The sequence below is a fragment of the Microchirus variegatus genome, assembly GCF_963457635.1.
Source record: "Microchirus variegatus genome assembly, chromosome: 18".
Classification (NCBI taxonomy): Eukaryota; Metazoa; Chordata; class Actinopteri; order Pleuronectiformes; family Soleidae; genus Microchirus; species Microchirus variegatus.
In genome coordinates this window covers 11,093,261-11,108,261 of record NC_139819.1, presented here as the reverse complement: position 1 = coordinate 11,108,261, position 15,001 = coordinate 11,093,261, and the positions used below count along the sequence as shown (strand labels likewise).

The following is a 15,001-nucleotide window of genomic DNA, read 5'->3' as shown; positions in this document are numbered from 1 at the left end:
CCAAGTGCAACACAGGCTAACTCTTTGCACTCTTTATATTGATATTGCCCTCCTGAGTGAACTGTTAACAGTTTTTTTTCTAGAATATGTCAGTTTAGGGATTGTGATCTTTTTCACCCGTCAGTAGAATAGTTTCTCTCGCAGTGTTACAGCTCCCTGTACTGTCTGCTCCTCTTTTTTCTCTCATTGTCTTTCTATCCATTTCCTTCTTTTTCTCATCAAGTCTGCTGTCTTTTTTTCCTTCTTCTTCTTTTCCTCTACTTCATTAGACTGAAAACAAATGGGCTGACCAGGTTGTGAAACAGAGAGGAAAGCAAACTCACACAGTCAGCACGAAGGTGGAACTCGAGGAAAAATAATGACACTGACAGCTACCGGCCCCTTCAGGGACAACTCGGTGCAAAGTGTACCAGTTATCATAGTAATGGAGGAGATGAGGGAGCAAAACAGAAAGTAAAACAAGGGGCGGCCTTGAGGGGGGAAGAAAAATATTTAATGAATGACAGAAACCAAGAAGAGATAAAAGTCAAATTAGATAAAATGAAACAACGGAGTCAAAGCCAGCTATTGTCTTCACAAATGGCCTCAAAAAGTGTTTTGTGTAAGCAGTTTTGAATCGTGTGCCCATTACCTGTACTGAGGTGGAGCACTGTTTGGGGAACAGGTATGAGCACCGCTGCACCCCCCAGGTAGAGCAGCCAGACAGACCTTGTTAAAAGCACAGACATACCAATCAATATGGCCTTTTCCACCGGTGCATCCAGCTGCCAGAGCCTATCCACAGATAGGCACGGCACAGCAATTTGCAGACATAAACAAGGGCCTAATTGTTCAGGGCCTGGAGGTTTGGGAAACAAAGATGAAGTACGGGGCGTTAGGAGGCATTTTAACTCCTCATTTAGGAAATGAGAGTTCGGGAGTTCAGAAAAACTTTACTCATTGAGTGCTGTTATTGCCAATGGCAGGGATCCTGACTTAAAGGCTCCCGAAGTGAAGAGGAATTAGGGGAAAAGATGCAGCTCGTGCACCACACAGTGCAAGACGAGGGGGGAGTTCCCTGGTTTCTTTTGTTTCGAGTGGAATGTTCAAAGTCGAGAAAGCAGTCTGAAATTGTCATTTGCCGTTTGTGCCTTTAAGTGTAATCTCGGGAGTCTCATCCCCCCCCCCCCAAAGCAGGAGATCTGTATTGATTGGTGGTCTTAACCAAAGCCAGCGCCTGATCATCCCTTCATCTTGTTTCTGAAGGGCAGCAGGGTGATGAGAGAGGGTGAATCAAGTGAGACACTGACAGAGTTCAGTGAGTATCAAAAGGGAAGCTCAGAAACACATACACATATAACCTGACCTCACCTGGCTTTTCAAACACTGTCATAGCATTGTGTGTGTCTGGTCTTTCCACCTTCCGTCTTCTTGTCCCTGCAGTCTCTCCATCGCTTACCGTCCTTTGAGCAAGGACAGTCGAGGTCTTTTTGATTTTGGATGCCACTCACAGCTTTTGCCAAGTCAATTATATAATTCAAGCCCCCCCCCCCCCCCTCCTCCTCCTCTTTACCACCCTTTTTTCTTCCCATTCTCCTCTTCCTCCCTCAACTACTCCTGTTTACTCATCACAATGGAGGTCAACATAATCTCAGGCAGTCATGAGAGTCAGTGTGGATTGGAGACACAGACTGGAGACAGCAGGTGGTCACAACCCCTTTTTATCCTGCAGGGTGCCTGTGTCTGTGTCGGTGATGAATTAGCTATTTAACGCTAACGACAATGACGACAAATTTAATGCATTCGGACAAGTTCGGGAAATATTGGGCAGGAGGGGGGGGTAGGGGGTCAATTTATCCTCAGATTAATGTCCAGTTTTTTAATTGATTCTCCCCCCAGTCAGTATCCAGTGGATGGAAAAGCTTTGAATACAGTTTGCAGCCAGAAATGGTGTCCGATGACCTGTGGATTCTCATTTAAAATATATTTTTTAGTGTCTGGATTTGTTCCCTTACGGACATGAAATGAATTCACATTTTCAGAATGAACCCATATTAGGTGGCGTCTGCACATCTCTCGCCCCCCACTCTTGATGAGTCGCTAAGAATTTTGTATCCTGGTGTTCTTTGAAAGGACATGGTCAAGTCGTCCTTGTTGTTTATTTATGCCGGAGAACAAAGGGAGTCATGCAAAGAGAAGAAATTAAGCACAGTAGCTCTCTTGTGATTGTTAGTAATTCTCAGTGTGCGTGTGTGTGTGTGTGTGTGTGCGTGTGTGACCTCCAGTAAAGCTGCTCTGGAATTTGCTCCTAGAGTTTCTGGAAGTGTGTCGTTTGTGTGTGTGTGTCTGTCTCTGCATTTCTTATGTTGTGGGGACCTATGTCCCCCACACTATGTGGGCAAAAAAAGTCCACATATCATCATTTATATAAATTTAGATGCCATTTTAAGGTTAAGGTTTTGGATTAAAATGGCACCAAGTCGGTTATGTTTTTGTCCGTCTCTTTTTAAAAATAAAGGGATTATTGAGATGTAACATTTCTGGGGATCTAGGTTATGACCCGATGAATGAGATTCAGGATTTTTTTCTTTTTTAACTATCAACCTTGCCAGATCGACGAGGCGCTTTGACACAGTGAGAGACTGAGTTTTCGCAAAACTCAAGTCAAAATGGTGTTTTTCATTTGTTTTAGTGTTGATTCTGATGATCTATGTTAATCTATGTTAAAATGTGCTCACGGCGGGAGACCAAGTCTAACACGCAGTTGTTTAATTAGCCTCAATCCTAAATACAGTCAACCTGTACAAACCACTTCACTATTCAGAATCCACATTTCAGCATCATGCTGTACAAGGAACAGTGTTTCCTGCTGTTCCACTATTATGCTCCTATAATATGATGTATTAAAGGTGCATTATGTAATAAATCTAAAGCAACTGGCGATAAAATCCTCCTAATATGTCACAGAGACTCAGGAATAATGTTCATATAACATACTGTACTCAACAACAGTACAGCCAAAATATTTGCATTAAAAAATATTTTGCAGACTGCAAATCATGTTTATGTTTTGAAATCATGTTTTGGCATGTGGCGCCACCTACCGCTGTCTACCACTCATTGCAGTCAGTAGAGTCTCAGCTGCCGAGCAACCACGGGTTGTCAGTTACGTCAGAAAACGAAACCTGAAAGACCTCGGTATTTTGAATTTGAATGTAGTAACCGTTTTTGGCCACATTCTTACATATGACACCTTTAAGTAAGTAGGTTTTTTATTGAGAAATCTATGTTAATGTCGTCTGAACGATGATACTTTCGATCAAGCTTGGTGTTGCAGCACCCACGTTTCTTCTATACACCAACATCAAAGCATGTTTTCAAGTTTAATGCAATTAAACTGAAGTATTAAATGTAAAAAAAAACCAAATGGGTAGTTATGAGCACGTTAATCAAGTCTTGCTCTCAGGCTTGTTACTTCTCTGTTGTCACCACAACATGTACTATCTTAATTACTTTTATATTAGCTCTGCCTCATAAGATGAAGCTGTGATAACGGTTTTTACCGTGTTTTCCTTTTCTAAGATTAACAAAGAAATTGTGCAAAAGCCTCATCATGAGTTATGGAATGTTTTCCTCGCAGGCTGCAGAGATAAGAACGCCCCGTGTAGAAAGAGGGATTGAGCTGAGCCTTGTACACATTCCTTTAGTTACCTTTGTCATGCGTGATGGAGTGTGGGCTTTACAGACGTGGCCTCCAGAACCTCTCTCTCTGACCCTGTTCAGCCGATCCCATGCTCCTCCGTGTCTGCGAGCGTGTACGCGCATGGGCATCCTACTTTTCACCTCTGCCGTTTGTCTGATATTGTGCAGGGATGGGGGTTCTGTGAGAGGGACCAGACCTGAGTTGTCGCAAGTGGTGCCTGGCCCTGCCTTTTTCAAAAGCACAGTCAGAGGCAGAAGTTTTTGTGAGGGGTGCTTGACTTTCTGAGACGGAATCATTAAAAAAAAAAAAAAAGTTGAGCACAGCTTGTCTTTGTGAAGTCTGTTCCGTAAAGCTTTCTAGCCAAATGCATCGATAGTTCATTTCGAAATATTGAATCTATTGGAATAAGTCGGTGGCGACCTCTTTTCTCTCTCTCTCTCTATTCTTTCTCTTCCATTCATACATTCCTTTTTCTCTTCTTCGTCGTCTTATCAGAGACAGAGAACTATCTTTCAATTGTCCAGTGACTCGTTTAGAAACTTTACAACTGCGGCTTTTCCTCTGAGCAGTTTAAAGGCGGCTATAAATCTGGCCTGGCTTGTTCAATCTGCTTTTTTTTTTTTTTTACTAAGACCTGATGCACTACATTCTTCTGCAGCCTAAATAGGCTTTTTAAACATTTACCCCAAATGTATTTACTGGTTGACTGATGCACTCTGTACATGGGAGTAGACAGGGAACGGGGGTATTTGTCTCCCTTTATGGGCCTGGGACTAGAAATGGCTGTCACGTGGCCAAAGAAAATGATGGTAAAAGAAAGAAGGTAACAGGAAAACAAAAAAATAACCTTACAAACCTGAGCACAATGAAAAAAATAAGAAGGGACATTTTTCTGCTATAAAAGGACGACTGAACATTTGTTTCCTGATATCTGCATGCACTTTCATTCCATTTCAATTCAGTACCGAAGTGTGAATTGTCTAAATTTTATCGCTTTTTTTCAGGGTCACTGCTACATACAATACAGCACTCAGTGGGTTTTGATGTATTCACAAAGAGTGGAGGCCATATTTTTCTTAGTCCTCTATTTCCTAAACTCTTTCCCTCTCTCTTTATTCCATTTCCCTCCTCCCTGATTGCTCGGAGCACTCAGGGTGTTCTTACCATGCCAGTCTAATATGATATGCATCTTCGTGTTTGTGTATCTGATTATCGATTTACGACCCTGTTCTTCTTTTTTTCCCACTGAGAATGTGAACCGCTGCAGCATTAGTCATCTTTACGACGTGTTTTTACTGTGGTTCTTACCAGCGGAAGGCCCGGGCATTTGCGGTAAATGTATATTTTACGTGGTGATAGAGTGCATTTGCATCAGAGGATTAATCTTTAAAAAAAAATAAGAAGAAGGGGGCTCATAAGAGCGGCGTAGTGGAGAACAGAGGTCAACCCGGGGACTTACTGTCTCAAGTAAGAGCAGACGAGAAGTTGTCAAAGGGCGCTGACACACAACCCTATAAACCGCTGGTGTGTTTACTGTACAGCATGTTCAAATAAAAGGCCCCGAACAGCACATCAAGCATACATGTTTTTGTTTTCCTCTCATCCACTCTCGCCCTCTTGTAAAGTCTGACAAGAGCACATTACCAGTCAGCCTTCATTACACCGCGCTCAGATCTACAGGACAGTATCTTTGAAGTTAAAATGGGGGGAAAATATCATAAGTATAGGCCTCGCTCCAGATAGCTGCGGCTTCACTCCCAGATGCCGCTCAAAGATTAGAATCATCAGTGAGTAGCATTCTGCTCTATCATATGGCTCTTCTATAGACTTGGCAGTAGCTTTGGAGGAGGGCCTGTACAGTGAAGTTTGGTTCTGTGTGATAGATGACGACTGTATGGGTGAAAAGAAAACATCCCTGCCAGAGGCATATGTTTAAAGCGCCATTCCAGTCACCTCTTTGCATTCCGATAGCACTAGGAAACGTATTTTGCTTAGCTTAATGTAAAGCACACGTTTGCCCGAGAAGAGAAATTCAAATTTGTGCAAGAAACAGCTGAATCGCTGGTTTTAAAGTCAGTGGCGCAACAGCTGTAAGGAGAGGACTTCCCCTCCCTGCCAGCAAGTTAGCCACAGCATTTGCTCTGACCTTTGTGTCTGACATCAGCTCTGAGCCCCTGCAAATACCAAGCAGGTGTGGTGATGTCACAGCATCTCGTTCAACATACCAGAGGCATGCAAAGGGCACACACAGCACGCTTGGAAAAAAAGAATTTTGGCTGCAAACTCTTTAAGAACTGACTAGTGAGAGGGTTTCATGTAGAGTGGGCTGTTCTTAGTAGACAAAACCTACAGTATCTTTAGCTGTCATGCTCTGTGTCTGTGTCAGCAAGGTTATCTGTCGCCCAGCAATAAGGTTATTTAAGATTTATAACATTAATATTACAGCCATCAACTGTTTTGCATATAAAAAAAAGGGGAGGATTTACTGGAGATCCAAGGCTTCTCTGCTCTTTGTTTACCAGTCATGTTGATGCATGTGCTTTTTAAACCTGATTTACTACTACTTTTGCCTGATTGGTGCGTGATTGGCCGTCATAAAGTGAAATATTCAAAGATGCAATTAAAGATGCAGCCAACCCAGCCTAACAGAGACTGGGTGTTGTGCCCGAGGCCCGAATCTCAAACAAGAATGCTCCACCAGTTCATCAGAGAGAAGACAACATGCAAAATTAAGACTGGTTTCACCCAAGATTCACCATGTTACTTCTGATGTCAGTGATAGTGAGTACACATATTGACCATCCATGAAAAAAAAACAGCAACAAGTCTGGTAAACAAAGACAATTTGATGTATTCGTTGTTTTTTTGCAGAATATACAAGTTGAAATCACGAAGAAAGAAGCCGCTCTCAGAACCAGGAAAATTAAAATTGGAATTTAGTATCCAAATATCTTTGAATGAAATATCGCGCCGCGTAATATTTGTTCAAATTAGATTTCCCAAAAAGACTACAATACTAATTGGGGGCCACTATGGTGCTGTTAAAGCAGAAATACTTTCTTGTTATTAATTTTTCATACTGTATGCTGTAGGCTACACCTAGAACTTCCCGGCACTGTGCAGGTCCACTGACAGTTCAGTGTGGAAAATAGTGAAATAACTGAGATAAGATGTCTCGTATTGAGGCACTTGGCACTGACAGGAGCACCAACACGTGGATGACATGCAACAATGTGTTTTAGCAGACTGCATGTGCTGCTCACAGGGTCATTTTATTCAGCTATGCTCGTCGAGAGTTGGATTTTATTCGCCCGTATTGTTATACAAGTTTTTTTTTTTTTTTTCTTCCTCCCAAACAGTTGCACAGGTCAGTGCAATAGTTGCTCTTTTTTCGTGATTTCCATCAAAGTGATTGTTGCAACTGAAACGTTTAGTGATGCTCGCAGCAATTAGGAAATGATTCAGCATTTTGATTGGGGGGCCATTTTGTGTGAGCCTCGGCGAGTGTAGCTGCACTAAATTAGCTTTAATGAATGTTATGGCCTCCCATCAGTGTGACAGGTCTATTTCTTAGATCTGGTTTAATGGTAATTAAGCCGTGATTAACGAGCTGGGGGTGTTTCATTCTCTTTTCAAGAATGGGGAATGATAAGTTAGGACGGCAATCAAGGGTTTGTCATTTTATATCTGCTAATGAGGCTCAGTCATACAGTCATAATAAGCTCGTGGGGGAGGGGAGGGGATTGGTTTCACTGCTGTCCTGCTTTGGCCGCCTGAGGTAAACTGCAGGTGTTTGTGTGTGGAACTATGCACAGGTTGTAGCTGTGACCTGTAAGTTTAAGACACCGACCATTAATCAGCACTTTTTTCAGATCTGGTCAGGAAACTTTGTCAGTCAGTTGTCCACCACTGCTTCCAAATTACAACAAACAAGAAATGAATCAACAAAAAAGAAGAGAAAATAGATGATGATGATATCAATATCCATTTAATAGCCAAAGATCACTCTTAGCAGCAGCTAATTTAGTTTAAAATGATCCAAGAGCTGATGGACCGGACAGTTAGGGCCAATTCCAATTCCTATCTTAACCCTCAACCTTAACCCTCAAGCTCAACCCTTAATCTTAACTGGCCCTCAAAACCAAGTGTTGAGGGTTATTTTGTCACTTAGAAATGGGACACCCCTTAAATGCAGATACGTCTTCAGACTGTGGGGGGCAGAATAACGCGAAAGCTGAGTCCAGTCTGTCAACTCCAAAAAAGAAGAAGAAGAAGAACACATTTACGTCACGATTATTTATTACGATCCGTTTGTCAGTCAAGTTATTAGGTTGTCAGTTAGTTGTAAGATGATACTCCTACAAATACCACAACCACGGACATATTCAGCTGACAGTTACCACACACCACGGCTTATTGAAAAGTAAACTTTAGCAAACGATCGCTTGTCCGCACCTTCCGGCTATTGACAAAAGATTGTAAAATAAAAAATAAATGTTACGCAACAATGACGTCAGTAATCCATAAAATGGGCCTAAACTAAAATAATACAATGGTTTTCATAATTTTTTATCTCTATTAACAAAGAAAATACTTAATTTGTAGCATACTGCTTTCGGCGCCATCTTTGTTATGTCAAATCACGCAATGCATTCTGGGTAGCCCTCGCTCCCAAGGGTGGTCTCGGAAAATCTCAATATTGAGCGCGATACAGCCCTTAAACTTGCCCCTCAACTTAATTTTGCTGAGAATTGGGACAGCACTTGCACTAGCGGGAGCGCGCATTTTTGAGATTGAAAGTTAAGATTGAGGGTTAAGATTGAGGGTTAAGCAAGGAATTGGAATTCACCCTTAATGTCTGTATCCTGCGGATCTAGAGCCTCATGTGGCTCTTCAGCCTCTCTGGAGTGGCTCCTTCTAGCTTTAGATCCATCTACTGACGCCAGGCAGGTTTTCTCAGACATAAACTACAGAAAATTGTTTTATTTCATTTCAAAGTGCTTTTCCTACACTTTAAAGTTTGGGTATCAACTTGCGACAAACTGTAGTTCTTTAAATATGGTATGTATGCATCCATTTTAGGGATCAAATGCAGCTCCAGATTGATTTTATTTGGGTGGCGAGGGGACAAAAATGGCTCTTTTCATTCTAAAGGTTGCAGACCCCTGGTAGAGTCAGATCAGACACCAGAGTCGAATCCCATAAGAGAGACTGCATTAATCCTTGCTTCTGAAGTCCACTGGTTATTGTTTAAAATATACTCGATAAGGTCTTTTTGTCAGGACGGTTACTTAACAGTTACGGGTGAAAATCAAATCTAATATGCATAAGCATAAAAAATAATAACGTAACGTACACTCTCTAAACTATCAAAAAGCAATGTTTCTTTTGTCATGTTGCAGCTTAGGAAATCAAAGTTTCAAGTTTCCGTCAGAAAGTTAAACAGAATGTTCTGGAAATGCTTATGTTTACATTCCGCGAGATAGAACTCAACAGGACGCGATCATTCTCAATTGGCCTCCATTAAGCCACTTCAGAAGAGAACATTATGTCTGACACTGCTGTTTATCACCTCAATAGAGTTTTTTCTTTTCTTTTCCCACAACTTTCAGCATTTCTACTTATTTAATCAGGTGGGTGAAAATGTTATTTTATCCGTAACAAATACTCTCATTATATTCACAATAATGATGAGAATTCTTTTAAGAAGTACCCTGAAACACTGTTTTAATAAATGCATCAATTTTTACGGTCGGATCTTTAATCAGTGCTGGGACATTTTCTAATTTCCACCTGTGGTGTCAGGGAATTAGCTCAAACTTTAAAGGCTTCAGCCAATTTCTGCTGTTTTTACTTCAGCCCTTTAGAAAATCATTTCCTCTTAGCAACTGATCAGAAGAAAAAATATAGATGAAAATGTTTTGGGACCAATTCATCCATCCACCCAGCTTTGTATTTTTGGTTAATCAAAGTTAAAATACTGCTGCTCTTTTCCTCCCATCGGATTCACAGGTGCTGCGCCAATTTTCCACCTTCCTTCCCTGACCCTTGAGACATTTGCTGATCTATCTGTCCATTTGTTAAAAAAATCTGACGGAAAATTAAAACAATCACAAATCATAACCCTGAGCAAGTGTCAAGGAACTCTCACTGTGAAATACTGAAAACTAAAAAGGGCTCTAAGGCGATGAACTCGGAGGAAAAAACTGTGAAACACTTTGTCACTGCTTTGGCAACAACAGATGACTGTGTGTTCAACATGTGCCTGAGTGTTTATACATCGTTTCTCCTGGAAAGTGTCACACTCCCCGGTTGGGTGGGTGTAGTTGACTTGGTTCTGGGTGGGTTGCGGTTAACCCTTCAGGGTCTCCGGGGTTACCTCGGCTCTGCTCTTTGTCAGATTCCCAGGCTTTTTCACTCTGACAGAGTGATAGAGTGGCAAACAAGTGCTGGAGAGCCCATTTGCTGCGTGTCTTTGTAGTCCTCTGAGAAGAAGAAGGCCTCAAGGCCTCATTAGCCTGACAAACTTAGTTGTCCTTGAGTGCGCGTGTGTGCGTATTTGCAAGTCTCTGTAAGTTTCCCTTATTTTTTAATGAAATTGCCTACACTTCATTTTGATCTGGTCTATTTGTAAAAACTGCAATTCCAATTTTCATAATCAGGCATTATGGGACAATGCAGAGGCTGTCAATGTGGGTTTATATTACTCAGTTAATGTTGTAATTTATTATATTAATAATTATGTATGGTTTTAGGCTATTTGTTTCCGTGCGGGGGTCATACTATACAAAATCTACTTTTTAATAATTTAAATCCTTATATTTGGGACTCTGGAGGTTCTATCAGTCGCCAAAGTGTGAAAAATGATGACTCACTCATGTTTTTGTGGATCTCCTCAGTCTAAGTACAGGAGATAAAACACGCAATGTTGACTTCTGCGCTCCTTGGGACGTCACAATGCGCTGAATTCCCAGAATTGTTGTCTCGCGGAGCTCCGCTTTGTCCGTAAAACACAGGAGAGTGCTGGTGAGGGCAACGGTATCCGAAAATCTGAAGTCCCCGAAAAGTTCTATTCTTGGCTCCACAGTGCAGCACAGAGTTCTACACAAACTTCCAGCCTCAGAGGATTTATCTGTCCAGTGGATACATGTTGTATAGGACGGCAATGTGCCTGCTAGAGCCTGCAAATGATCACTTTTCCAAATACTAACTGCTGTTAGCTCCCAGTAGCCTCTGTGGATGTGGTCATTTCCTGTCCCTTATGTTTTGTTTTACTTTTTTTTAAGGTGGACCTTTAAGGTGGACCTAAAGAGATACTACTAAACAGAGCGTTCTGAACAGGGCTGTTTTGGCAGGGTGATTGAACTGCTGTGGTGCTTCATCCTTATGGTATTTTGACCAAAGCATGTCACAGACATGTTAATTCGGACACCAGGGAACTAGTTTAACTTGAAGAGATAGGGTATAGTATGTCCCCTTTAATATTTAAAATCTACTAGCTTCTCCAGCTTCCTCCCACAGTCCAAAAACATGCAATATGGGGATTAGGTAAATTAGACGCATTAAATTGACCGTGAGTGTGAGAGTGAATATTCTGTTTGTCTCTATATGTGGGCATGTGATGGACTGGAGATCTGTCCAGGGTGTACCTCGCCTCTCGTGACCCTTATGTGGACGATAAAGCGGTAGAAGATGGATGGATGGATGGATATCCACTGAGGAATCCATGCACACTGTGGACCTAATTACAAATATCATTCATCTTTTAGCTTAACGGTTTTCGTTGATGTCGTTATTAATCCAGTTGTCACAGATAGAAGACAAAAACACATCCTGTCTATTTGAATTTACTGCAATACTTTAGCGCTGTGAGTGAAACGGATAAAGCAGTGCTACATGAGGACTTGAGGACATTTACTAGTTTTGGATTTTTCATCCATATCACGTTATTTTCATTTACCCTGCTGTGCGCTGTTTACGCCGGGTTCTTCACGTAAGTGCAAAACAAGAAGTGTCTAATTTGAAACGTGGACAAATTGTTTCCGAGTCGTCATCAGCGTGTGTCCTTGCTTTGTGTGTTGTTTCCGCAGGTGAGCGAGGACACGGTGGAGAGGCTCGTGGTGCAGTACCCCCACATTGTGTTCAGCACGGTGATGCAGGACTGCAAGAGGACCCTGGAAAGAGCTTACCAAATGGGCTGGAGCCCCAACACCTCAAACACTTCGTAGCTACTGCTGGATCACGGATACACACACCGTACACACACACACACACACACACACACACACACACACACACACCATAGTTACAGCTCAGTCATGTTTGTGTCTCATCAGACATGCATGTGAACATACACTCACACACAGACGTTCCATCCACCGACTGGTTCATTTGAAGCAAACTCTCCCATTGTAAAAGCGTAAGTGCGCATACATGCACATGCACCCACCAGTCGTCGCTTATAGTTGTCATTCCCATTGGCTATAAGTCAAGTTACATCCACCAAGTATAATGTAGTTTCTCTGATAAGAGTCTTGAGTGACTTTGTCTGTTGGTGCAAAGCACTGCACATGTTTAAGTTCTACTATAAGTGAGTATTACTCAGTTGATAGGAGTATCAAGTGTCATATATTTGAAGTCCTTCATGTCACCTTAGATGAAGAGGAGGTAAAAATGCATGAGGTGAGAAAGAAATTTAAAAGAAAAAAAAAAAAAGAAGAAGAAAAGACATCGAGAACTGAATGATATACAGTGATCACCTTAGAAGGAACTCAACCGATGGTGATTCAGGAGATCACATCTGAACACCGCGTCTGGTTCGATTTTCTCTCCTATCCCTTTCTTTGATTTTTTCGGTGCAGTGTTAAAAGCTTCTGTGGACTCAAATTATGTTGAGATTGGTTCGACAAAGGTCTCCGTTTGTTCCAAGGATGAAACTCTTTGCCGTGACTCGAGATGAACATTGTAATAATAATAATAATGGTACCGAATAAAGACTTAGGCCAGAATTTGACAAGTTAATGGCAGTAACATGGCTTGGATTATATTCTTGCATGTTTTACATAGAGAACCTTACCTTGTGTTTTTTTTTCAGCTGGATCTTGGAGAAACTTAACTGCGTGAAGGTGAAAGCTGTGTGTTTGCCATATGTAGACTTTACTATCATGTCAGCTCGAGTCAGACAGAACGAATTAAACAGTGCGTGAAAATACATAGATGTTGCCTTCGCCCCGAGGATTCTGGGTCATATGATCCGAATAATAACCACGACCACCTTGATGACAGGTAAGAGCAAATGTTGCCTTAAGTGGTTAGGAATTAGCATCTAATTAGATTATCCAACAAATATATTTATCTGCTCTGAGTTCCTTTGATTTCCTAATTCCATGATTTGATCCAAAATATACATATATATTTATATATAAATATATACACATGCATAATATGATAAAATACAGCGTAGGATTTAGTTGGCCTAGTATTGTTTTTTGAGCATTAACATGTAACATTAGTTATGTAGCATTGCAACTGATAGTTTTACCTTTCTTTAGTTAGCGTAGGATGTAAAGAAACAACTGGCTTGGGTTCATATAACCGGAGCAAGTCGAAGTCGCTAAAGTGAGAGTTGCTCGTCTATTCTACAGAAATCTCATTAGTGTACAGTTGAAAATGCAATTAACCAGGGTATTTTTCTATGGCGTGAAACCCGATCTGGGGCTCGGCCTCCACACGCATTGTTACACAAACACGGACAATAGTTTGTCAAGGTTAGGCTTTGAGTAGAACTGTAAACTTTCTACAGCGTAATAAAGACTTCAGACATTTTTAGAAACGTGTTCCTTTTACCCATGTGAGAATTTGAAGACTTTAACTGATGGAGAGTTTCTCCCTCAGCTTGTTTTGTTCCTTTTCTGTTCTTTTGTAATCCCCACATGCACTTTTTTCCCCCTTCTCTACAAGATGTTGACACTCTTAAATCCTGATTTGTTAAGGCAACCATAAATGACTTGATTTACATAAAGATAAATAAAACACTACTACTTCAATCGGTTTTTTCTCCTCTTCTTCTTTTCTACGTGTGGAAATGAGGCGGGGAGAGGGGGGGTATTCAGAATAACAGTCAGTACATTACCATGCTCAGTTTAAATGAGGTGCAGCCGTAGCTATCAGGCAATCGGACGACTTGCAGAGTCCGAGTTTACACACACGGAGGAGAAAATCGATTTATTGGCCGTGTGCGAGATGCTTCGTGCTCTGGTTCTGTATGTTTCGTACCTGCTGTACATGTTAATCCTGATATTATTACATCGAGCTTGACTCTCGTAGTTGCTTTGTTGTCCGAAGAAAGACGCTGCTGCCTCATGATCTGGGAGAGTTTGGGGTCAAAGATGGGAGGGAATTTTGTGCATACGCAGAACACCAAGTCCGACTCCAGTCGTACTCCAGTCCGACTCCAGTCCAACTCCAGCCCGACTCCAGTCGTACTCCAGTCCGACTCCAGTCCAACTCCAGTCCAACTCCAGTCCAACTAAAGTCCTACTCCAGTCCTACTCCAGTCCGACTCCAGTCCAACTCCAGTCCAACTCCAGTCATACTCCAGTCCAACTCCAGTCCGACTAACCATAAACAAACAGGATTAATCAGACTATGGATCGCCTTATCCAGGTACCTGACTTAGATCAGCTTGATTTTTACATTAAGAAAACCAAATTATTGGCTTAGTCCGACTAAAATCGGACTTTTAACATACAGGTAAATTATGGAATACTTTTCTGCTAATTCTACATCATCTGTGTGCTGCTTTCTCTTTCCTCCCAGGCATTTCTATTTCAAATTGGCATATGTATTCTCAGGTAAAAAAAAATCCTTTGTATGTGCTAGTATGACATACCCAAACCTCTTTATCGTTAGAAATAAATATGTTTTCCACATATTTCCCTGCATTGGTAATGTCTTTCCTATTGAGCACCGTGACACGGCAATCCTCCTACATTTTTGTTCAGGCACACTTACCATGTCAGGGCTGCTGTTGTCACAATCATTGGAGCTTTACTCCTGTGACACACACACACACACACACACACACACAGGAGACAGCAAAGGCCTTACAAAGCTAAAAAAACAAAACTAATTCAGTATATCCACACTGTTGCTTTCAAGTGTCTGCTTTAGTTTGTGTTTGTGGCGTTTCATGTCTGCCGATCAAACGGTGGACGGTCACATCAGACAGGTTGTAAAGGTTGTTTCTTCTCAGAACAATTCTTAATGTTGTCAATACAACTTTAGTCAGCGCATAGATCGACTCACTTGAAAGAACTT

At 41.5% G+C, this 15,001-nt stretch overlaps 1 protein-coding gene across 1 annotated transcript in view; it reads left to right on the top strand.

The window, feature by feature from the left end:
• fbxl17 (F-box and leucine-rich repeat protein 17) overlaps positions 1–13,709 on the top strand; it is a 243,227-nt gene extending 229,518 nt beyond the window's left edge. Inside the window, exon 11 of the mRNA XM_083905333.1 lies at positions 11,773–13,709. Within this exon, the coding sequence (XP_083761459.1) occupies positions 11,773–11,910 (138 nt within the window). The 3' untranslated portion in view covers positions 11,911–13,709. The remainder of the gene's footprint in view (positions 1–11,772) is intronic.
• The last annotated feature ends 1,292 nt before the right edge of the window (positions 13,710–15,001 follow it).